The following is a 24441-nucleotide window of genomic DNA, read 5'->3' on the forward strand; positions in this document are numbered from 1 at the left end:
TTTCTCATTCCTTTGCCTTTAATTTCAATTCCCAGTATGTTGTTGCTTGCATGTAAAAAAGTTTTGACTTTTGTATTTTGAACTTGTGTGGCTTTTCTTTAGATTCTTTAGAGGGTTTTACTTAAGTAATATGTCACCTGTGAATAGACAGTTTTATTTCTTCCATTCCAATCGGTATGCCTTCTATTTATTTTCCCTGCTTTATTGCACTGACTAGATCACCAGGAATGTGTTGAATAGGAGAGATGAGAGTGGACAGCTCACCTTATTCTTGACTTTGGGGGATATGTTCACTCTTAGACTATTGTGATGTTAGCTGTAGGTTTTTGTAGATGCCCTTTATCAAGTTGAGGTTGTTTCCTTCTGTTCCTGGTTGGCATAGAGTTTTATCTTCCAACTGTGATCATACACTTTTTCCTCTTTAGGTTATCAACACGGTGAAGTACATTGATTAGTTTTCAAATGTTGAACCAACTTTATTGTTGACTTTTATTCACTAGTATTTCATTGTGGATTTTAGTGTCAATATTCATGAGGAATATTGGTCAGTAGTTTTCTTTCTTGTGATATCTTTGTTTAGTTTGGGTATCAGGGTAAATGTTAGCTTCATAAAATGAGTTGGGAAGTGATTCCTCCCTTTATTCTGGAAGAGACTGTGTAGAATTGGTACTATTTTGTCCATACATGTTTGATAAAAATTCACCAGGATTAAGATATCGAACTATTCATGTTATCTATTTCCTTTTGAGTGAGCTTAGACAGTTTGCATCTCCTAAGAAATTAGCCCACATTGTCTAAGTAGTCACATTTACAGGTGTAGAGTTGTTTCTAGTATTTCTTTGTTTGTAAGTGATGTTTTTTCTCTTGTTTAAGTTGATCTGTCTGTCTAGAGCAGGGTTTAGCAAGCAATAGCTTGAAGGCCAAATCCAGCCCATAGCCATTTTAAAGATTTGAAAAAAAAAGAAGAAGAAATAGAAGTAGAAGAAAATAAAACATAATGAGAAATATGTGACAGGGACTACATGTATCAGCAAAGTCTAAAACATTTTCTATCCAGCCCTTTACAGGAAAAGTTTTCTGACCTCTGACTGACAGGTTTATCAGTTTTATTATTTTTTTCAATTTAGCTTCACTTATTTTCTCTATTGTTTTTCCATTCTTGATTCCATGCATTTCTGCTCCCATCTTTGTTATTTACTTCCTTCTGCTTGCTTTGCATTTAATTTGCCTTTATTTTTCTAATTTCTTAGGATGGAAGCTTGATTAGAGACTTTTTCTTAATTTTATGATTGAACATTTACAGAAGGAAACCTTTGGGGCTCCTTCCCACCAGCGTAGGCAGCCCACTGATTGTGTAATCTGGATGCTGGCCCCAGTGCTGGCCGCCTCCAGGGTGGGGACAGCCTGGCTGTGTGAGATAGAAGCTTCTTCCCTCTACTGCTATCCTGATGCAGCGTGCTCAGGATGCCCCTCTCCTACCCTTGGGGCGTGGGAGCTCTTTGGAGAACATTTTTAACAAGGGCAGTAGACACCATCTGGACTCATTAAACAAGTCTCATAACGTGATGTGGAAGAAGGCAAAGGCTGGCTATTCCCACTCATTCATCTACTTCTTCATTCAAAACATGAATTTTACCACCGAATTGGTATCAAACCCAGAAATGAAGACTTGATTATTTTCCATTTATTCCTGTCTCATTCCAGAGCCCTTTTAAAATTCTTTCTCTTGTTTTCGATATTCCTGTTTTGCAGACAGGGAACTGCAGTGGGTAGGGTTTGTTGAAGTCACACGACAGGGAGGGATGGTGGGTTCTCGCACTCCTGTCCTCCTGTCAGGTTGCATGCCCACGCCCAGCACTGGCACTGCCTTCAGAGTCCGTGGGTAGGGGATTCTCCTGCAGACACAGGGACAGGATGTGGGAGTCGACCCTGCCTCTGGTGGCCCAACAGATGCACAATGACAGGTATCATTACCTCAGGCATTCCCCAACATCAGTGGACTCTGGGTGGCAGAAAGCAACATCTTCCACAGAGGCATTTGGTCCTGCTTTTGTGATGCTGTGTCTGCTGTGGTTTGGAATTTCAAGGTCTGGCTCTGAACTCAGACAACAAACACTGTCATCGTTCCTGGCTCCCTGTTACCTTCCTTCGGTATTCATCCTGATGGGCCCTGCCTGCTGTTCTGCCCTGTTCCCTACCCCTTGGGTCCAGGCCTGTTGAGTCTTGTGCCCTCCCCTCGGGCACACCCTGCCCTCTGTTCCTTCACACATGCCAGTTCCTTAGCTTGGCACGGACTTCTTACCTCCATTCCCTGAACACATTTATCCCACCTCTGCTGTGCACAGATGCTCAGCTTGGCTTCAGAAATACAGTGATGAGCCCCAAAGTTTACCCAGAGGCCCCAGGACCTCATCACTGGCTAAGCTGGGAGCTTCAGGAGGAGCAGGCATTATCTAGGCCAAGTGAGGGGCAAGTGTTGGGGAAGATCCATGTGGGCAAAGGCCCTAAGGTGGCTGGTTTGAGGGACAGTAGGAAGTCCGTGAGAGTTCAGAAAGGAGACAGTGGCCATCTTGCCCATTGACTGAGGACCAAATCCTGCCCTTTGCTATCCAGCTTCCTTCCTGGGCTGACTTTATAATCAGCTTAAGTCTGAATCCCAGTTCTGTCACTGCTTATATTTCTGTGCCTGGGCCAGTGGCTTCCCCCAATGAAGCCTCAGTTCTCTCATCTGTGAAATGGGAAGGAGGCTGTGCAAATAATAAGACCAACTCTCAAAGCTTTGGGGAAGTCTAGATGATTATGCATAACATACCTGAAATGCTACCACAATCAATGTTTAATTAATGTGCACTACTGTCTTCTCTTGTTATGGTTATTATTATTCTTTCTGTTCAAAGCTGACATGACATATAGGGGCTGTGTAGGCTAGTGGGTAAGGTCACAGGCTTTGCTATTAAACTTGGAGGTGAAATAAGTGCCAGCTCCCTTAGTCACCTGCTGTGTATCTTGGGCAAGTCACTTAACCTCTGTGAGCTGCATTTTCTTTATCCACAGAATTGACAGAATTCTAAGAGTGTCTTCTGAAATGTTTTTGCATGTGTTGGCATAAAGGAAAGACTCTATACATGAGACTGCATGCCTTAGTTTGTCCTGCCTTAAAATTAGTCAAAAGAGGTTATGTAACAGAGTGCAACCAGTGCAGGGCGGGGGGGCCATATGAGGATTTGTAATGAAGTTCACATCTCAGGGTGTCCAGGAAATATTAGAAAAATTTATATGTATATGATGCCCTTACCCCCACAAGTCTGAACTGAGGGCTGGGACACATGGAGCAGGGCCATTGAGAGCTGTTTTGCATAGCAACAGCTTTGCAGCTAACCTCTGGCATGGTCATTTAACATATCTAGAGCCTTTAACTGGTTTCATGGATATGTTAAATAGCTGTGGCCAGGCTTGGAAACAGGGAGGTGGGAGTGACTTCCACCCAGGATGTAACTGGGAGGCAACTCCCTCTGGTTACAGCACCTGTGTGAGAGCTTGCAGATGATTGGTTCCACGCCATGGGATCACGCCTGCCTGGACTTACTATGGCAGCCCAGTAAAGCTGAACAAATACAGGAATGCTGGCAGGTGTAACTGATTGTGGGAGGAATCAGAAATGGGGCTGCGGAGGAAGATTGGTGATGGGATTTAAACCTAGGCACGGCGGCCATGCCTGGTTGGGACCACGTGGCTTTGGGGTGCTCCCTTTGGCCATGTGGCTTAGGAAGCAGGAGAGACGCTGCAGGAAGTAAAGGGGTGAAAGGATTCTCTCTGGTGGGCCATGTGAAGGTGCCACATGGTTTTGGATTAACTGAAAATTGTGGCGGTGACACAGCTGATGGTGCTGGAACTGAGAGTCTGTCTGAACCACGGACTTCTACTTCTTTTCCTGATGTACAGTACCCTGGACTGGGCAAAGGGGAGAAGGAAGGACTGTGCATTTGTGGGTATTCTAAAGGACTTAGGTATTTTTGATGAAGACATCGAGTCATTACTCTAAGTCTGTATAACTTTTGAAATAAATAATCCCTTTCCTTTTCACCAATCTCTAGCATTGAGAAACATCTTTCCTGGTGGTGGGCAAGGCAAACTTAGTATGGGGCAAGGGGGACCCCCTGAGCAAAAGGGTGGGTCCATTCAGTAATGGTATATCATTCACCACCCCCTGCTCCGGGTCTGTTTTGTAAGTTATCTCTGATTATCTGTTATGGGAAGACCACTAATTCCAGTTATTAAAGGTAGGGCAAAAGTTTGTCTTGAGCCTGCTGCTAAAGTTGCCTTTAGCTTACAACAATCTGCACATCACTGAGGCACATCTTGGGGTGATTGTTTCTGACCCCGACACTATCACCATTACTTTTCAAGCATCTCTGAAAAGTCATTAACATCTATTATGTAACTGCAAGAGAAACACTGGTTCCCTTTAGTATGGGGGGTATGGAAAGTCTGGAGGTCCAGAGATGCTGAGAGTCACCTATTCCAAATAGGAAAGTGGGAGCCCCATGGTGGCTCTGGGCGGGGCACTAACCCCCTGGGCAACCCCAAGGCTCTTGTCTAGTGTTACGAGCTTTGGGAACTCCTCTGTACTAGGGTGGGAAGTGCAGGTATGTCTCTTTAGTGTCGGGACTAGGGTGCTTTTGAAAGCCTGAGAAGGCCAGAGAGGTAGGGAGGGAATGTCTGGCTAAAAACTGAGTCAGGGCTAAGGAATAGAACATGCATCTGTGACTTCCAGCTGTCATCCAATCTTGACAGATTATAAAGGAAGGGACAGAAGTCCCTGAGGCCAGGAGAGGAGAGCTATTCTTATGGACCATGAGGTGGTTGGCTAGAGGGCTTCTCTTGGTCCTTCTCCCTTTCTATAGGCTGGGATCCCAAGCACCTCCTAGGAGAAGCAGGAGGATTTGGTTTTATTTTTAAGATGCAGAAGACCTTAAAGAAGCACGTAAGCATTTTGCAGAATGGATCTCTGTAGATGTCATTTGCATAACAAGTATCTAAATCATCAGAAATAGGGAAGAAACTGCAAATGAGGAGGAACAGAGAGCCTCTGTAAGTGGAAGCCTTTGAGGACCTATTTCAAGTTGATGACAACACTGAAACTGGAAAATTCAGTATTCATGCTGCCTGTCACTACCAGAACCAATAAGTAGAGAGAAGGATTGAGTCTTTATGGGTGCTTTCAGATGCCTCAAAAACTGTCTTAACATCTCATTGCAAGCAAACCTTTTTATAAGGAGAAGGAAAGTGTAGGTAAGGGGTTTGGAAAGAAGGTTAATCAGGTAAGAGTCCTGGTGATTTTCTTAGTGTTTGCTGATTGACACTTCTTTATCTGTGTCAGGGATATTCACTTTCTGGAAAATAATGGCTCAGAAACCAGCTCCATGCAGACCCCCTGGGAACGAAGGTTGAATTATTTGTCAAGCCCCTGGAGTCACTGTAAGGCATGTGTTCCAGTACCTGCAATAACAGCTTTCCACGTGCATTAATCACTTAAGCCTGTCAACTATAACTAAGACTAAAGTCTTGAATGCTTGAGTTCCCTTGACCTTGGGTTTGGGGGTCTGTTCTTTGAAAGGCCAGAGAGAAGGATGTGGGAAACAACCTTGGATGTGGTGTTGGGTGGCAGCTAATCCACACCTTTTTGGGTGCAAAGCATAGAATTTGTATCATTTTGGGAGGCACTTTATAAAAAATCATTTCCCAACGATATGTTTATTGATTTTTGAGAGAGAGAGACAGGTAAAGAAAGAGAGAAACATCAATGTGAGAGCAAAACATCAATTGGTTGCCTCCAGTACACTCCCCAACTGGGGATCTAACCCACAACCTAGGTATGTGCCCTAACCAGGGATTGAACCCATGTCCTTTTGGTGTATCGGGCAGTACAATTCTTCAACCAACTGAACCATTTATCCTGGGCTGGGTGGGACTTCCGGCCAAGATGGAGGCGTAGGTAGACACACCTTGCCTCATCGCACAGCCAGAAGAAGGGCAACAACAAATTTAAAGACAAAAAATAACCAGAACTGCCAGAAAATCAAACTGGGTGGAAGTCTAACAACCAAGGAGTTAAAGAAGAAGCATTCATCCAGACTAGTAGGAGGGGTAGAAATGACTCATGGCAAGGTGGTGGCTGAAGGATGGGGCAAGGTGGCAGCTGGCAGAGCAGGTGGTCCCACATTTGCTTGCAGAGGGACCAGGAGGAACAACTGGGGAGCGCGACAGACCGTACAACTCAGGGTTATAGTGTGGTGAAATAAAGCCTCAAAACCTCTGACTGAAAAAAATCTGTGGGGGTTGAGGCACCAGGAGAAACTCTCAGCCTCTTGGGAAAGTTAGTTGGACAGACCTACAGGGTCCTAGAATGTACACAACCTCCTCCGGCCGACCAAATCAGCACCAGAAGGGCCCAATTTGCTTGTGGGTAGCAGAAGAAGTGACTGAAAGCTGGCCAAGAGCTTAGCAAGTGGCACTGTTAACTCTCAGATCTCTCCCACACAGACAGTACCACAACAGAGAAGAGGGTTGTCCTGCCCTGGCAAATACCTAAGGCTCCACCCCTTTTACACAACAGGTGTGAAGAGATGAAAAAATATGGCCCAAATGAAAGAACAGACCAAAGCTCCAGGAAAATCAACTAAGCAATGAAGAGATAGGCAGCCTATCAGATGTAGAGTTCAAAACACTGGTAATCACAATGCTCACAGTAATGGTTGAGTATGGTTGAAAAATAGAGGAAAAAGTGAAGGCTATGAAAAGTGAAATAAGGGAAAATGTACAGGGAACTAGAAGTGAAGTGAAAGAAATCAGGACTCAAATCAACTGTTTGGACTAGAAGGAGGAAATAAACAGTCAACCAGGATAGAATGAAGAAACAGTTCAAAAAAACAAGGAGAGGCTTAGGAACCTCCAGGACAACTTTAAACATTCCAACAACTGAATCATAGGGGTGCCAGAAGGAGAAAAGGAAGAGCAAGAAATCAAACACTTATTTCAACAAAGCATAAAGGAGAGCTTCCATGATCTGGCAAAGGAAATAGACTTTCAGGAAGTCCAGGAAGCTTAAAAAAGAGTACCAAAAAAGTTGGAACCAAGGAAACACACACTAAGGCATATCATAATTACATTGCCCAAGAGGAAAGAGAAGGAGAGACTCTTAAAGGCAGCAAGAGGAAAAGAGACAGTTACCTACAAAGGAGCTCCCATAAGACTCTCAGCTGATATCTCAAAAGAAATCTAACGGGCAACAAGGGGCTGGAAAAAGTATTTGAAGTCACAAAAAGCAAAGGACCTACATCCAAGATTACTCTATCCAGCAAAGCTTTCATTTAGAATGGAAGGGCAGATAAAGTGCTTCCCAGATAAGGTCAAGTTAAAGGAGTTCATTATCACTAAGCCCTTATATGAAATGTTAAAGGGACTTATCTAAGAAAAAGAAGATGATCACACCTATGAACAGTAAAATGACAACAAACTCACAGTTATCAACAACTGAACCTTAAAAAAACCCAAACAAACAAGAATAAACTAACCAAACAACTAGAACAGGAACAGAATCACAGAATTGGAGATCACATGGAGGGTTATCAGTGGGGAGGGGAGAGAATGGGGGAAAAGGTACAGGGAATAAGAAGCATAAATGATAGATACAAATTAGACAGGGGAGGTTAAGAATCGGATGGGAAATGGAGATCCAAAGAATTTATATGTACGACCCAGGGACATGGACTAAGGTGGGGGAATACAGGTGGGGGTGGTTCAGGTTAGAGGGGAATAAAGGGGAGAAATAATGGGACAACTGTAATAGCATAATCATATATATATATATCATATATATCATATAAACCTGGGCTGGGTGGCACTTTTTAAAAAGAAGAACCTATAATTATGTGTAGGATCTAAGAAGGGCCCATACAAGTGAGAGGCCTGTGGTTTCAGCTTCCATAGCTTCCCAGGAAAGGTACCTCTGGTATCGAGTCACATACAGGGTTTTAGCAGGAAACCCTTTTTATCAGAGTGTCTGTTCTGCTCCATAAGCTGTGTGACCTTGACCCGACCTTCTTACCTCCATGGATCCCAGGAGATGATGCATTTGAAGACCCTGTACACACATAAGGAAAGTACAATGACAACACTGAAGACTTCCTCCTCAGAGAGAGATGAATGGCAGGAAGCCTGTTAAAGACTCCACATAGGCTAGTGCCATATTGAAATGCTATTCAAACTTAAATACCCATTAATCTATTTAATCACTGCCTAATGCATCTATTTTTATTCTTGCTTCAAAGCTAATTATGTTTCATACAAAGGTGCCAAAAATGTGGCAAAACCTCCTCTCTTTTGCATGCAGGTCCCTTGCACCATGCTCTGTACTGTTCTGGCCCGACATGTGTGTATCCACATGCATGTGTGTGCATGCACACTCTTGGGGTTCTCTTTCTGGAGTCTTCTTCCCTTTTAGTTTGTGTTGAACACACCGGCATGCACAAGCACTAGTGCCCAGGCTAGTGCTTTGATTTGCTGGCTCTGTTTCTGGCTCTATTGGGCCCTACCCCCATCCAGATGCAATCAGCCTCAGGTCAGGGTTGGCCCAGGGGCGCAAAGTATGTCATTCAGCAGTCACCTTAGCTCTGTTTTCCATGTTGGCCTCACTGTCAGTCAGTTTGCTGCAAGTGGTAGCCCTGGCAGCCTTCCAAAGGTGAGTTTCCCACTGACAATGTAACTGAGTAAAAGCTTGTACTGCACACCACACAATAGCCAATAGGTCGAGTGACCCGGGGTTGAAACAAGGGAAGTGACTATTCGGTAAGCCAGCAAGCCTGGAAGATGGAAGACTCTCTTCCTAAAGATCGATCTTAGAAAGTAAAGAATTCAGGCTGTTTTTATGTCATGGGAAGAGGGAAACAGGAGGGGTATGAGGTCAGGAGGTGGTTGATGACCACTGACATCTGGATGCCAGCAAATGTCCTGGAAGATGATGAAAGTTCTTGCTTTCTGTCAACAAACTGTGGTTGCTGTGGGCCTAGTCATGATTTCCTATAAATATTTTGATAAACAATCATTAATATTTAATGATTGTTTAATGTAAGTATTGATGTTTAATCACTGATACGTACTTTTCTTGTCTCCTTGGGGAGGTAGTTTTGAGCGGGGAGGTTGTTTCTGTAATTCCTAGGCTACAGGTTAGATTCCTTTGTTTACTAACCTGTCTGCCTACAGGACTCAGCAGAAGTCGCTAACCAACCTGATATGGGAACTGGGCAAGCTTGAACAAGATGGGGTCAGAAAGACTGGTTATTTTGTTCTATTACAGCACTAATTCTGCTGCAAATCTTGGCATGGATTTGCTGGGCTTAGAACACATGTGCATCTTCAAACCTGTTACAGAAACAAGGGGATGAAATATGTGGATTGGCCTCATCTAGGTTATGTGCTCATCCTTTCATTCTGGTATTATGGAGGGTTAACTCCCCCCCCACCCCCAATCCCAACCACATGGATTTGGAAAAGCTGGAGGGATCTTCCAAGGAGAAAGATACTGTTGGAACAAGATGAGGACATATTATAGAATGCAGGCAGGGGAAATAACCGCAGGTGTTACAACCCCACCCAGGGCATCAGGGGTTGCAGAGCCTGGAATTGAGAGCCAAATGGAGAGAGGAAATAAGAAGAGTATAAAGGAGTACAGGGTTTTCTGCTGTGGCTGATGGCCTTGGGGGCTGGATTTTACGCAGAGGCACAGGTGTCCGGGGCTATGTCAGTATATGAGGGGGGAACCCCCCAAAAGTGGAATTACTTGTTAAAAACTGTGTATTTATCCTTACATGTTGAAACTTTGATCGCCTTCAAATTACTCTCCATTTGATGCAATATACCTATTGAGACTTTCTCCCCCTGCTCAAAACAGTTTTTGAACTTGTCGATTTTGATGCCTGTTAGTGCTTCTGCCGTTATTTGTTCCCCCTCTTCCACATCAGCAAAACATTCCTTTTGAGGACTTTTTTCATCCAGGGAAACAAAAAAAAAGTTGCTTGGGACAAGAACAGGTGAATAGGGAGGGTGGGTCATGGGGATCATGCTTTTTTGGTGAAAAACTGCTGAACACTCAGCATGGTGTGGACGGGTGTGCTTGTAAATCACCCATCATGCAATGGGCAAACACAGTGAAAGAGTCTTCAAAAAAAATTCACTGAAGGCAAAAGCAGCCTCTCACAACCATGCCGGCTGGTACACTGATGCAGATGGGTTGCTAGAACACCCAGCTAGTGGGGGAAGCCTGTGCTGCAAGGGGTCCACCCTCCAGAATATAATTCAGGTTTTGGGGGGCATCACCCCTCGTAGAGCCCCGACATGGATAGGAAAGAGCAGGGTGTTGGGACTGAGATTCCAGTGCACCAAGCTCCAATGACCCATAGCCAGAGACAACACAGCCTGCACAATCTGGTGTATCTTGCAGACTGACTCATTCAACATGTGTGCCAACCCCCTCCTTCCATGCCTTCCTGTACTCTAGTCTCGGGAAAAACTGAAATCCATATTTCCCAGACTCCCTTGTAGCTAGGGTTCTGCTGGTGGCCTCAGCTCTTCTGGTCGTATCCCTGCCCAAGATTTAAAAGGTGGAAGTGAGTGATACAGTGTGGTGGAGGGACAGGGGACAAAGAAGTCTGGTTTTCCCACAGCAGCAGGATCCAGTGTTCAGGCCTGAGAGTCACAAGCAGTGGGGTTTCCATGGCAACAGTTTTGAGTTGAGTTAGGTGATTATGCAGGCTGAGGTATAGAGACTTACCACCCCCCTGTGAGCAGCTGCAGCCAGTAAGTACCCCAGCTGTCTTGATGCTTGGGTAGGAGAGCTTGGTGCTGCTCTGCACTCTCCCAGGGCTCCCTGGTGGACACAGCGCCTGTAGCCCACAGTGCAGGTTTCCTCATTGATGGCTCTGTCAGTGATGGGCTCCCATAGTGGTGGGCAGCTTGATCACTGCGAGTATTAGCAGACTTTTCCTCCCTCTCTCACTTCTCTACCCTCCTGCCTTTACCTCCCTCATAAACTCTTGCACCAGAATCCTTATCTTCAGGTGTGTCTGGGGCAGCTCACCCTAAGGTACCGTGGCCTAAGCATACAAACAGGTAAAGTCTTATCCTGGCTCTGGAAGACCCATGAGGGACAGTTCCCAGGGTAGTGGGTTAATGGCTTTGAGGGCTGCTTCTGTGACCTCACGTTTGTTTATGCCAGTTTGGAAAGTCTTCCTGTTCCTGGTTCTCTTTTTCATCAGCAGGAATGAAAGGGCTCCAGGACACTTGCTGATGCCTGCTACCTTGCCCACACTGACCCCATGGTCACAGGCACAGACAGTTGTCATCTGCCTCAGAGTTCTGCTCAATCCCTCTCTGCCTCTTCTCCCTGCATCATTCATTGCTTCTTCTGTCCTAGGCCCAGTGATGATGTGCCATGGGGTTTAGGGGCATCCTCCGCATGTGCTGTCCTTGGTATAGAAGTTGCCTCTGCTGTGTGCTGCTGTTAGAGTATGAGGTTTGAGCCAGCTCTGTCATGGGTTCATGCAACAAACATTCCCCTGCAGCCTGCTCAGGGCCAGCCCCTGCACCCGGCCCAGTGCACAGGGATGCATCATCTACTCCCGAAGTCACCCTGGCACTGTAAGTCTGCCCTTGAGCAGCCTCCCAGCACATCATGGACAGAGAGCTCACGTCCTCTGTGTCAAGAATGTGCCTTGTCTCCTTACAGCATTCTTGGGGCTCATTGTTAACTTCAGTTCCTGATGCACAGATGAGACAATTGAGGTTCATAGAGGTTGAGGGACACTTGGTGGGCTGTAAGGAGAAGGGCTGGGCTGCGATCAGGATTGTCGGGCTCAGGGTCTCTGCTTGTTCCCTCACATCTCCTGGCCTCTCAGACATGTAACATCCCATAATGATTGGTCCTTGCAATGCTGCCTCATTGCTCCTTGACCACTTAAGGAGCCTCTATATTGTCTTAGCCCTGAGTACCCTGCAGTGGCCCTAACAAATCCCTTGTCCTCATGGACTTTTCCTCCTAATGATGGAGGCAGAGACGGAAACACAGTCAAAAAAAAGATTGCTTCAAATGGTACCAAATGATAGCCACCAAGCAGGGCGATGCAGTGGGAGGCACTGAGGAGTCGTATATTCCTCATCTGTTGCTGCATAACAAATGACCATGACACTCAGCTGCTTTCGAAAGGCAGAGATGACTCTCTCAGTGTCTGTGACTCAGGAACCTGGTGGTAGTGTGGCTGGGTGGTCCTGACTCGGTGTCTCTCAGGAGGTAATAGTCAAGATGTTGGCTGGGGTCACCTCATCTGAGGGGCTGAAGATCTGTGTCTAAGCTCATGCATGTGGCTGGTGGCAGGAGGCATGAGGTCTTCTCACGAGGTCCTCTGCACAGGGCTGCTCTCAGGACTTGCAGATGGCTTCTCCCAGGATTAGAGACAGAGACCGCAGCACACACCTGTGTGCACACATGCACACACCGCCCCTGCCTGCTTGCTTTCTGTCACTGCTAGGATAAAATGGAAACTAAAACAAAGGACGAGAAGGACTTTACTGCTGTCAGGATTGCTCGTACTCACCTGTCTCTGGCTGGCTTTCGCTCAGGCTTCCTGAGAATGGTTTTGCAGAGTCTCCCAGCTGACAGAGGGCTCATCTGTTCCTCGTTCCCGCCCCCTGGGCAAGGAGGTAACGCAGGTTTGTATGGCCATTTGGTAGCCTGTCAGCTGCCAGTGAGGGAGGCAGTGAGACCCATGTTGGGGTGCACGGATGCCCACCTGGGATTGCTGGACAGGGTGTTGCTGGACAGAGCAAGCGGTTTAATTCAGGCAACACAGTGCTGGGAGCCACCTGCTTTTTGTGTCATTTGCTGCGGGTGAGAGCCTTGAGGGGCATGGGTGCAGCCGGGAGGGTGGCTGCTTTTGTCTGCCTGATGTTTGAGGAGCAAAGAGAGACTCTTCCCCTTTTTAAAATAATTCACTAGTCGGTCGAACAATTGTTCATTTTTCCCACTTTAAAATTGTGGCTTATACACATAGGAGACACATACAAAATACATATGCATGCATATGTGTAGGTATGTGTATGTGTGTGTGTACAGTTTAAAGATTTGCTGTAGTATAGACCCCTGTATTCACCATCCACGTCAATAAATGGGACAATTTCAGCAGCTTAGAAGCCACTGATCCCTCCTAACAACAGCTCTCTTCCCAAGGTGACCAGTGCCCTGACTTTGGTGACAGTCATGTTCCTGCTGGGCCTCATGGTTTAACTCCTATGTGGGCACCTCTCAGCTGAGGCATTGACTTTTCCTGTTTTACTGCATTCAGATGGATTGTGTGTGTGCCCTCTTTGGAGACTCACCGCCTGGGTGATTCACCCCACCCTGCTTCTGGGGGTGGCCGGGCTCCTTCATTCCCATGGCTGTTTAGTGCTCTTTGTGCAGATGGATCACATTCATCCGTTCTCCTCGGAAGCACGCTGAGCTCATTCCAGCTCGGCTCCAGAGTACACTGCCCAGACTGCATCGCGTGCTTCGCTGGCATTTACTCCTCGGGGCAGAACTTCTGGGTCAAAGGGTGCTTTTACCTCCCTGGACAGTGCCACTGTCTTTTCTAAAATGGAGCCCTTTTGTGTGCCAGGCCCTGTGCTGAGTTGGAATGGTGGAGAGGGGTGGCATTCATCAAACCATTATTCGTAGAAATCTAAGCTGCAGACTGGCTTGGGTGGTAGGGGACAGGCAGGCTGCTTTGAAAGGAATGCACAGGGAAGAAGGGCTTCCTGAGTTTTCAGAGGGTGGTCAGAAGTGCCCCACTAGTTAGGGACACAGTTGCTGAGAACGATCGATGGCCAGGAGGGATTAACTACGGAAAGCATTTCGGGTAGGAGGAGAGGGTGTACAAAGGCTTTGAGGCTGCAGAGGGTGTATTAGCCAGCTCTGGCTGCTGTAACAAAATACCACAGATGAACAGCTTAAATCATATAAGTTTATTTTCTGACAGTTCTGGAGGCTGGAAGTCCTAGATTAAAGTGCGGCAGGTCGGTTTCTGGTTTGGACTTCCTTCCTGGTTTGCAGCAGGCTGCGTTCTCGCTGTGATCTTGTGTGGTGGAGAGAGCGAGTACTGGTGTCTCTCCCTCTTTTTGTAAGGGTACCAGTCCTGCCAGATCAGACTGCCAGCCTCATGACCTCATTTAACCTTTAGCATCTCCTCACAGGCCCCATCTCAAATATAGCCACTCTGGGAGTTAGGACTTCAATATATGGGCTTTGGGGAGAGACAAACATTTAGTCCATTACATGGGGTGAGGGGAGTTTGAGGAATTGGGGCACACTCGGGGCGAGGGGTGAGACAGTGGTTGGGTAGCAAGCCACCCCTAAATTTAGTGATTTAAAACAGTAATCATCATTTATTTACTCAGGATTTCACAGTTTGGGCAGGGCTCACAGTAATAGCCTTCTCAGCCCCATGTACCACCAGTTCAGGCCTTGCTCACAATGGCTGGGAGCTCAGCTGGGCTGATGGCCAAGGGCCTCGGTCCTCCCATGTGCCTATATGGGCTTCCTCTCATCATGGTGACTAGTTTCTAAGAGTCAGATGGAAAAGATGCCAGTCTTTTTTTTTTTTTTTTACTATTTTATTTCTTAGAACTTATTTTTAGAGGGGAAGGGAGACAGAAGAAGAGGGAGAGAACCATCAATGTGTGGTTGCCTCTCAAGCGCCCCCTACTGGGGACCTGACCTGGCCCCCAACATAGGCATGTGCCCTGACTGGGAATCGAACCAGTGACCCCTTGGTTCTCAGGCTGGCACTCAATACACTGAGCCACACCAACCAGGGCAAGATGCCAATTTTTTAGTCCCGAGTCTGGCAAAAGTGTCATTTCTGCCATTGTAGAAGTCACGGAGTTTAGGTATAGCTGCTGGCCACTCATATAACCAGCTCTTATCCTTTTTTCTATAAAATAAAATGATATGTTTTTAAGGTTACAACATGATGTTTTTGTATAAATACACACAGTGAGATGAATTTTACAGTCAAGCATGCCATCTCCTCATTTGCAGTGTGTGTGTGTGTGTGTGTATGTGTGCGCACACCCAAGTACCTGACATCTACTCTCAGCAGATTTCCAGTGTACAGTATGATGTCGTTAACTGTAGTCACCATGCTATGCGTTAGGTCTCTAGACTTGTTCATCCTATATAACGTTGTACCCTCTGACCAACAGCTCAGCATTTCACCCACCTCCTGGCCCCAGTCACTACACAGATTCCATTTTCTCTAGGCCAGGCGCTACAGTAAACCTTGCCACCATTTAAGCTTGGCACCATTTGTAGGCTGTATATCTCCTTGCCCTTGAGCTGCACATTGGCCAGGTCTGTCCCCAGCCAGCATAACCACAAATAGACACAAGCTGTGCGAGTCAGGGTCAGCTGTCCCAAAGCCACCATCTGTGATTTGTTCCTTTGTGGCTAATGCCCAGGGGCCCCATGACTGGCTTTGCAGCTGAGTGTGTACGTTTTTCTGGAGTGAAGTCCGTGACTTTGATCATATTCTCTGAAGAGTCTCTCACCCAGATAGGTAGCACCATAGTCATGGCCATAGATCTGAGTTAAGTCTGTCTCCAGAGCATGGGTGTGGGAAGTGGATAGTTTGCTTAGCCTCTCAGGGTCAACCTCAGACAAGCCACAGTTATCACATGCCCTGTCACCACCTGCCACAGCAGTGATGCATGTATCCAAATTCACTCCGTGTTTTATTTTTAAAAACTCTTTCTTGTGGAAACTTCAAATGTACACAGAAGGAAGGAAAACAATATGACACCCCTCCCATGTATCCAACATCAACAGTTACCAGCTCTTAGCTAATTTACCTCATCTGTTCCACCTCCCCCTCCCACCTTTCATATTTTTTCACTTTTTTAAAAATGAAGTGGCAGGTGGTGACAGGGCTGGTGCCGGTGTCCTAAGTGTGTGGCAGGGTGAGTATTTACACTGTGAGCTCACCTGGTTAAAGATTCTGGTATCTAATTCTGACCTGTTGAGGGCTTCCCACACCACCACGCAATTCTCTGACCCCCGCCTGCTGGGTGTTGTACCAGTTAATCCATTTCTGACACTATCTCCCTGCTGATAGCTCAGCCCCCACAGCTTCAGGGCTCAGTCCCACAAGGCTTCCCCCACTTCAGACACCAGTCCCAAGACCACGTTACCACCTGTAACAGACTGGCCCTACCTCAGAGGTTCCCACAACCTCCTCCTTGGGTTTGATTAATTTGCTAGGGCAGCTCTCAGGACTTGGGAAACCCATTTGCCCAGTAGATTACGGGTTGATTACAAAGGGTATTATAGGATACGAACCAGCAGCCAGATGAAGAAATACACAGGACGAGGCCCCATACACAGGAGCCTCTGTCCCTGTAGAGCCTGGGGCCGTGCAGGATGCCAAGTGGGAGTGGTCTGGTTCCCCAGTGAGAAAGCTCTGAACCACATCCATCTGGGTTTTATGAAGGCTTCATTACCTGGGCCTGATGGATTAACTCAGCCATTTTCAACTGGCATGCCACAGAACTTCAGTAGTTAGTTTTTGTGTGCCATGAGAGGAAAAAGGTTGAAACTTGCTGGACTAACTCACGGCCATTGGTGATCAATTCAACGTCCAGCCCCTCTCCCCTGCAAGGACCCTTTGTCAAGGCGTGGAACTGAAAGTTCCAACCCTCAATCTGTTTGTTTCCCTGGCAACCAGCCCAATCCTTAGGTGCTTTTTAAAAGTTGCCTTGTCAACATAAACCCAGCTGTGGTGGAAAAGGGGTTGTAATATATGACAACACACCCATTTCACCTTTATGGCTGTAAGGGTTTTTAGGACCTGAAGACAAGAGACCACGTATTGTAACAAAAGATGTTCCATTGCTCTTAACACTTCCTTGTCAACATAAACCCAGCTGTGGTGGAAAAGGGGTTGTTATATATGACAACACACCCATTTCACCTTTATGGCTGTAAGAGTTTTTAGGACCTGAAGACAAGAGACCATGTATTGTAACAAAAGATGTTCCATTGCTCTTAACACTCAGGAAGTTCCAAGCGTTTGCCAGTTTTGAGCCGAAATCATGGATGAAGACCAAATATATATGAGAAATATGTTTTAGTCATCTGAATGATACAGATTTATAGAATAGAGATTTCTTATAATCCACAATAGCATACCTGAGTAACCAGGAACCAGATCAGGAGCCAGATGTTAGCAGCACCTGTAAGCCTGTGTGTCCCCTCTGTTCTGACTTCTGATGGGACAGATGGGGTCTGGTTTGCTACCTGGTTATTGAGGCTGTGACAGGAGGAGGGCGTAGGTGGGAGTAAGTGGAGTGGGTAGAGTTAGCGAATCTGAGTTCACAATGCGCCGCGGCCCTTGCGCAGCCTGGATAACATTGGTCACTGCAATGGCAGACACAGGAAGGGGGCACAGGATGGTCTCCTGAGATCGGCGAGGTTAGTTCCATGGCAGAAACCATTCCCTGAAATGTATGTGCTGACAGGGTCCTGCAGCTCGTCTGCAAAATTACCGAGAAGGTAATGTACCAGAAGAAAGATGTCTGACTGGGTTGTGTGTTTTTATTTGTCAGGCTCTCTGGCATAAAATCCAAATTGGGGTGTCCCGGGGTTAGATTCCCAAGTGTGTTTTCTCCTTGGATCTTCCAGACCCTGGAAGCCCCACTAAGGCTTTAGGGATCAGCTGTGTGTAATTTAACCCCAAAGTCCCTTCCCTTGCTTTACAGAGTGGTTGGGCATTGCTGTCCATGCATGCCAAGTACTTTTCAATTTCTGTGAAAGTTTAAGAGTGCCTGATGTGATCTAATTGTCCAGTTCCTTGACATTAAGCCTTGTTTCCTTTGTAAAATGGTGTAATTGATTTGGGGGTACTTAAAAATTTTGGTGGCGGTGAGAATGGCACCAGGTGTCAGACCAGTGGGTTCAGACCAGACCTCAGTTCAGCAACCTCAGTACCTGAGTACTGGCTAAGAAATAATTCAGAGCCAGGACTCAAACCATAAGAGAAATTTTCTTTTAGAAAGTCACAGAGGTAGAAGAAGTGACCAGTAGAAGAAATGACCTCAGTAAACAAATTACAGAGGCAAAGAAGAGGCCCTGGAAGCTCGGTGGGGTGGGGGGAACAATGAGAGAGAGAGAGAGACCCCAAGCTGCAAGACCAATGATATACTAGGAGAGGAAAGGTTGCTCTGGGGTGAGGTCTTTGTTTTCCTAGTTTTGCCTCTTGCCAGGCACCCAGGGCTTTTGGTCCTGGTGACCTTCTGTACCTGGCCCATTGTCCTTGCTTTGCTCATGTCTGTATGACTGCCTACCACAAAAATAGAGCTGGTAACAGGGAAATATATTGCAAATACCACCTGGGGCAGTGGTCTCTGACCTTTTTGAAACCAGGTTATTCCTGTTTCGTGGAAGACAACTTTTCCTTGGATGGGGGAGGAGGGATGGTTTCAGGATGATTCAGGCTCATTACATTCAAGCTCACCTTTTAGTATGTGGCCCAGTTCCTAACAGGCCCATCCACAGCCTGGAGGTTGGGGGCCCCTGATCTAGGGGATGCAGTGAGACCAGCAGCACAGCCCCCCTTCCCTGTTTTATTCATTCAGTTTTTGCCTTGTAGAGGCCAGGCACATAGTTCTGGAATCATAGCCCATGCCTCTGGGGTTATTCCCCAACTCTTGGATGTTCAGATCCTGGGCAAACAATTGCAGTCAAGGTGAGGGAGTGGGAAACAAACCCTAAGTCTTCCAGGAGGAGGTGACTTTTAGGGTAGAAAGGAAGATCAAAAGGAAGGCAACATGGGACTCTGAGGCCTGGGCCTGGAGGTTGCCTGCTTGAGGCTGGAGAAGAGATTGGAGACTGAGGTAGCTGGGTACCTCAAAGTCTGCACATTTAACATCCTAGTGTGGGTTTCCAGCAGCAGATAGTACCAGCGTCGTAAGCATGTGTTCTTTCTCGTTGCAGGTCTGAAGGAGAAAGCTCCCAGAGCATCAGGTATGTGTCATCAGCCTCCTTTACTACATCTGTGTCCTGGGCTTCACTGGAAGTGTTATCTGTGGGAGTGGTGTTCTTGCGATGTCATGAGGAAAATAATTACCTGAGACCTGCACAGGATGGTGGGGTTCCGTAGTAATCTTTACTGATGTTGTAAAATTAAGGGGATTCCCCTGCTGACTTCCCAGTGTCCCATCTTTGTCCATCTTGCCATGGAAAATGTCCAGTCTTGTCTTCAGTAGGACCAGAATAAAGGTCACTGCCCTGAGTTTCTGCTCTATATTGAAGTCCAGTCCAGTCCAGTATCTGGCCAGCTTAGCCTGTGTCTCCACTGCAGTCCATTGCTGTACTGCAGTATTTAGGCTTCTTCCTGGAGCCTGCGTGTGAATTCACTTGACCATTGTCCACACAGATGCTAAGGCCACATGACTATGGAAAGAGAACATGTGAATGAATGGGGCAAATGTGGGTTCCCAGGAGAGGGAGGGAAGGAAAGGGAGAGAGAGAGATAGAGACAGAGAGAAAGAAAGAGATTCTTTGTTCTTCTGGGATTAAATTAGCTTGGGTTTGGGATGGACCAGGTGGTTTTTCAACATGACCAATTAATTTCTTAGGCTTTCATGGGATTTTGATAGGTCCATCTTCCCACCAATTCCTTCTTTTCCCAGGCTGGACTGATGGCCTCTTCGGTCAAGTGCCTCCCCCTGTGCCATTTTGAGTTGTTGCACCTGTGCCTGTCCTCCCCTGGTCTCACCTGGTCATTTGGTACCAGAGCAGGGAAGGGAGGAGTGTTAATCCCCTTGGCTTAGCCATGCTGTGACCTCCTGGAATGTGATGTAGCTTCCTGGTGAAGCAAACATGCTCATGCTCCCCAGTGTATTAAACTCCATATTTAATTCTCTTTGCCCCCCTTTCTTTTATTAAAAACTATCTAAATGGTGACAGTAACACAACCATGTGCTTTGATTTCTGGCAGGTTCTTGTCAGCTTGGTGGTTGTTCCTTTCTATTGGGGTGGGTTGTGGCCTGGGCTCCTAGGCTGTGACCCATTCAGGATCAGAAGCTTTTTAGCTCAGATAGCTTCTGGAGCCAGGCAGGGCAGGATAGGGGCAAGTCTTTAGGACATTTGGTAGAAATACAGTCTTCCATCGAGGTCTGTCCCTTGAATGGTGCTGGGAGATGTGTGGGGGGTGAATGAATTCATGGGATGTCAAGATTTCAGCCCTGAAGAGAGCTTGAGTGCCATGCCCCACCCCTTCACCCACACTGTCATCTCAGCATTCTCTGTGGTAGGTTGTCAGGAAAGTGTGTTGGTAGGAGGGGCAGTGTCGGAACTCTGCTCTGAAGAAGGTAATGATTCTCCTCAAAGGGGAAGTGTGGGAAAGACCTGTCAGTGGGGGGAACAGTGTATGCTTGGACCTGTGTAGCCTCAGAACACTGAGGGGCTGGTATGCAAAGATGAACGTATGTTTGCTGCTCAGGCCAAATAGTTTTAGCAGAATTCATGCGCATGAGGAGCTGGGCAAAGAAAAAAAACTAGTATCAGTTAAAACAAAGAAGGCTGAATTTCACTTCTAGTCCACTTCCCTGTGTGGATTTTTGGTGGGAACTGTGGTAAAAACATCACTAGAACTTTAAGGTGTTCTTGTCAGGGCTTGACCACATCTCTCTCCTGTGCTGGACTTTGTATTTCACTCCCAGGGTGCTGTCTCCATGGGTGTCAAGCCTGGTCACACATCTCATCCTGTGCTCATGAGCATGGGCACAGGGGCACACCCTTCAGATCTGACTCCTGGAGGGCCCCACACCCACTCTCCATGCTTCAGCCCCTGGACAGTTGCAAAATCTGCCTTTCAGGGAAGTGTCCGTGAGATCTCAAGTGCTCTCCACAGCATCTCTGCCCTCGCAAGTGCACCAGAGGCAGTGTTCTCAATTCAAGTCTTACAGTGACCCTCTGCATCTGACCCCAGGGATCCCTGTTGTCTATCCTGCTGTAGCTGGAGCTCATTGAGATCCCTCTACCTGGCACCTCTTCCCGGTACAGCCCAGTCCGTTCCAGACCCCTGGGCACCTGCTACTCCCTCCAAACAATGCTACTGGCCTTTCGAAAGGCATTCTTTGATTCCCAGCCTACCTATGGCTTGAGTGATTGTGCTGTTTCCCTGCCCTCTCCTCTTAGCAAACTCACAGCCTCTCTCAGAACCCATCTGAAGTTTCAAGGGGCTACAGCTGAGGTGCTATTCCTCCTGCTTGCGCTCTGCCTTTTAGTGCTTGCTTTTGATATCCAAGTTTATTGTGCTTTGTGTCCTAGTGACTTGAGCACTTGTCTTTATTTCCCGGGGGCAGAGAAAGTTACTCAGGATGAGGTGCCTGGGTCTCTGTGTACAGGTGGGGCAGTGCCAACTAGGCACAGAGCAGATACCAACACGCCTTAGGGGAGTGAATTCACCTTGATTGTCAGGAGGCCTAGGCATGATGCTTTGCACAGAACAAACACAAATTAATGTTTGTTTACATGGATTCAGGACCCATAAATATTTTTAGGCCATAAACGGAAAGGAAAGAAAAAATGGACCATCCAGCTGCTCAGTGGAGAAACTAAACCCCTTCACGCCCCTCTTCTACAACAAAACCTCACCAAAAATAGTGGGCAGACAGGCTGCATTTGATGACTCAGAAAGACTGGATTTCAATAGCCTGACTAAATAAGGTATAATGGATGCCAAGAATTGAAGATCTTTGCTAAATGTTATGGAAATGAACCCTGAGAGACCCTCCTGTACCCACCCTACCTGGATCCCTGCTGGGTGAGGGGATTTTTCTCTAGACCTGAATAATCCCAGCTGCCACCTTTCTGACTGGCTGTTTCCCAGAACACCCAGGGACTGTTTTTGCCAGGAGAAGCCTGTTAGAGAGTTTGTGTGCGCTGTTTTCCCCCAGGTGAAACATTTGCAATATCATACTGTATTCATTTTCCACAAATGAAATGACTCATTTTTGACCACTTTGCCAACACAGGGCTTTGCTCCTTGTCTCCCGGAAGTATGTGTCTGCTTTCCACAGGGAGGCTCTGGAAGCCCCCAAGTTTGAATTGTCTAATGGTTTATTTAGGGGAGGACCATGGGAAGAGGAGAGGTTTGCAGAGTTCGGAATCTGAAAAAAGCGAAGGACCTGTGTGAAGAGGGCCCAGAAAGAGTGCTTGATACAGTGCTCAAGATGCAAGGACTTTCTGCAGGGTAAAAGTGTTATAATTTTTTTCCTGGCTTTTATCAACCCCTTGAAAGGAACTCAGGCACATTCACTAATAGGAATGGGTACCATTTAATGTGTCTTCATTATGGATTGGGGCCTCAGTTCATCTGCACAACCAGCCCTACCCCTTCAGGAGAGTTACTATGAGCCCATTTTCTCGGCTCTGGGAAACTGAGAAACTAAATAGCTTCCCTAGAATAACACAACTTTTAAGTACAGAGTTGGGATGTAGCACACCAAAGCCTTTCCAAGTCAAAATCTTCTCTGTTGAAATTATACAGAGTCTGGCACAAAAACCACCCCTTTTCATTACAAATTTTTTAATTACAAAATCATAAGCATACAATTCTGTCATATCACAATATTACACTTAAGCACCCCATATGACTTTTTAGGTGAAATGTTCAAATTGCTGTTCATCTTGTGCGAGACATTCACATACCCTACCAACCACACTCAAGCAAGCCTTACTTCTGCCAGATCCTGTAGATTTCCAGACCCTCCTTTTCATATCTGACTCTGTAGGTCCAGGGTGGGACCCAGGGGCCTTAATTTTGAAAAAATGTCCTCCTTGATTCTAACAGGCAGCCTGAATGTATGGCCCCTGCAGGCAGGCCTGTGTCCAATGTCCGACTCTGCTCATTTCACACGTGTGAGTTGATTGACCTTCAGAAAAACAGTGAATGAAATGGTTTCCCATTTGTCATCTTCCCTGTGTTAGATTCTAAAATATTGACCAGCATTTTTCTAAAGGTATCATCAAATGGCTCAGGCTGGGAGAAGCCCATAAAACCCCAGAATTACCTACTTGGGGTACATGGGAGCTGCTTCTGGAGAAGTTGTGCTCTTACAAATGTTGTCTCAATTGGAACCAAGATGTGTAAGTGAAATAATTAGTCAAAATTAATCCTTTTTCCGGTGAACATCTCCTCTCACTCTGCACCGAGGCAAGATGGCCTTTGTAATTAATTTGGCCTTTTGCCCAAAACCGAAAGTGAGAATGTACAATTTATTTTGTGCACAAGGAAGTATAAAAATTGCCAAAGGTGGCAGACAAAGCTGGGACTGTTGTTTGCTAAGCCAGATAGACAGCTGAACTCTTCCTCCAAGACAGAATGAGAGCTGGCTTCAAATCAGAAAGATGGGACGGGAATCTTCTCCTATGGTCTTGTCTGGAGTGACTGGACTAAGAGCTGAGCGAGCAGATATTTCTTAGCACTGTGGAATGGGGTCACACCATTCTGAATTCAAATCCTTTCTCCTTGATTTGTCCTCTGTGTCACATTGGACCCCTGAACTCTCCAAGCCTCATGCTACACTCATTCAACAGTCTTTATTAACACGTACTGTAGGCATGTTTTGGGACTAACCACGAAGGGCATGATGACCAATAAGATACAGTGGAAATGGGAGCAAAGAGATCAGCCTCTCATACCCAATGACCTATTAAATGAGGCTGTAGATGGGATAGTGTGTGACATGTAATAGCATTCAATTAATACCCACTTCCTTCTATTCTTCCTTACCCTTCCACCACAGTCTGTGGAGACTCACCTCCTTGGAATCTTGAGGGAGGGTCAGAGACAAACTCATGTTTGTTTGAGCAGGAAGTGCTAGCCCCAGCTTGGAGAATATTACGTTTCGACTCTCTTCCATCCTCCCTTCCGCCCCCAGGATTCTGTGTAAAATTTTGTGGGCCTTGTGTCTTTCAGAGCCTCCCTTTTGCTCTTCTATCTCCTTCGCTGTCTGTACCACATCCTTTACAAATATCTGCAGGATCCTCTTTCAGTTCACTAATACTTCTTTCAGCTGTGTCCAGTCTGCTGTGTGGCTCATCCATTGTGGGCTGAGGTTCTTAGATGGGGTCCATGTGCAACCAGACTGATTCTGGAGGCACCACTGCTCCTGTTTTTAGACAAGAAGTAAAAACATGTTATGGAGGCCAGGTTGAAGTCACTGGACAAGAACCATCTGTCTGGATATTTTAGAAAAATCTTCTGGTGACTTGGCCAGAGATATTTGGGGTTATTGGAATGATACCAGTCTCATAGAATGAGTTAGGAAGTATTCTTTCTGCTGCATTAT

At 46.4% G+C, this 24441-nt stretch overlaps 1 protein-coding gene across 3 annotated transcripts in view; it reads left to right on the plus strand.

Annotated features, from left to right (window-relative positions):
- The window catches only part of IQSEC1 (IQ motif and Sec7 domain ArfGEF 1), a 452933-nt gene that overhangs the window by 95173 nt on the left and 333319 nt on the right, over nt 1-24441 (plus strand). For all 3 annotated transcript variants that reach the window (XM_037037676.1, XM_037037679.1, XM_037037680.1), the window contains exon 2: nt 19076-19105. In XM_037037676.1, coding sequence (XP_036893571.1) covers nt 19076-19105 — 30 coding nt within the window. The remainder of the gene's footprint in view (nt 1-19075; nt 19106-24441) is intronic.

Source organism: Sturnira hondurensis, unplaced genomic scaffold (genome assembly GCF_014824575.4).
Source record: "Sturnira hondurensis isolate 20B ecotype Veracruz unplaced genomic scaffold, ASM1482457v3 Scaffold0023357, whole genome shotgun sequence".
NCBI classification, from domain to species: Eukaryota; Metazoa; Chordata; class Mammalia; order Chiroptera; family Phyllostomidae; genus Sturnira; species Sturnira hondurensis.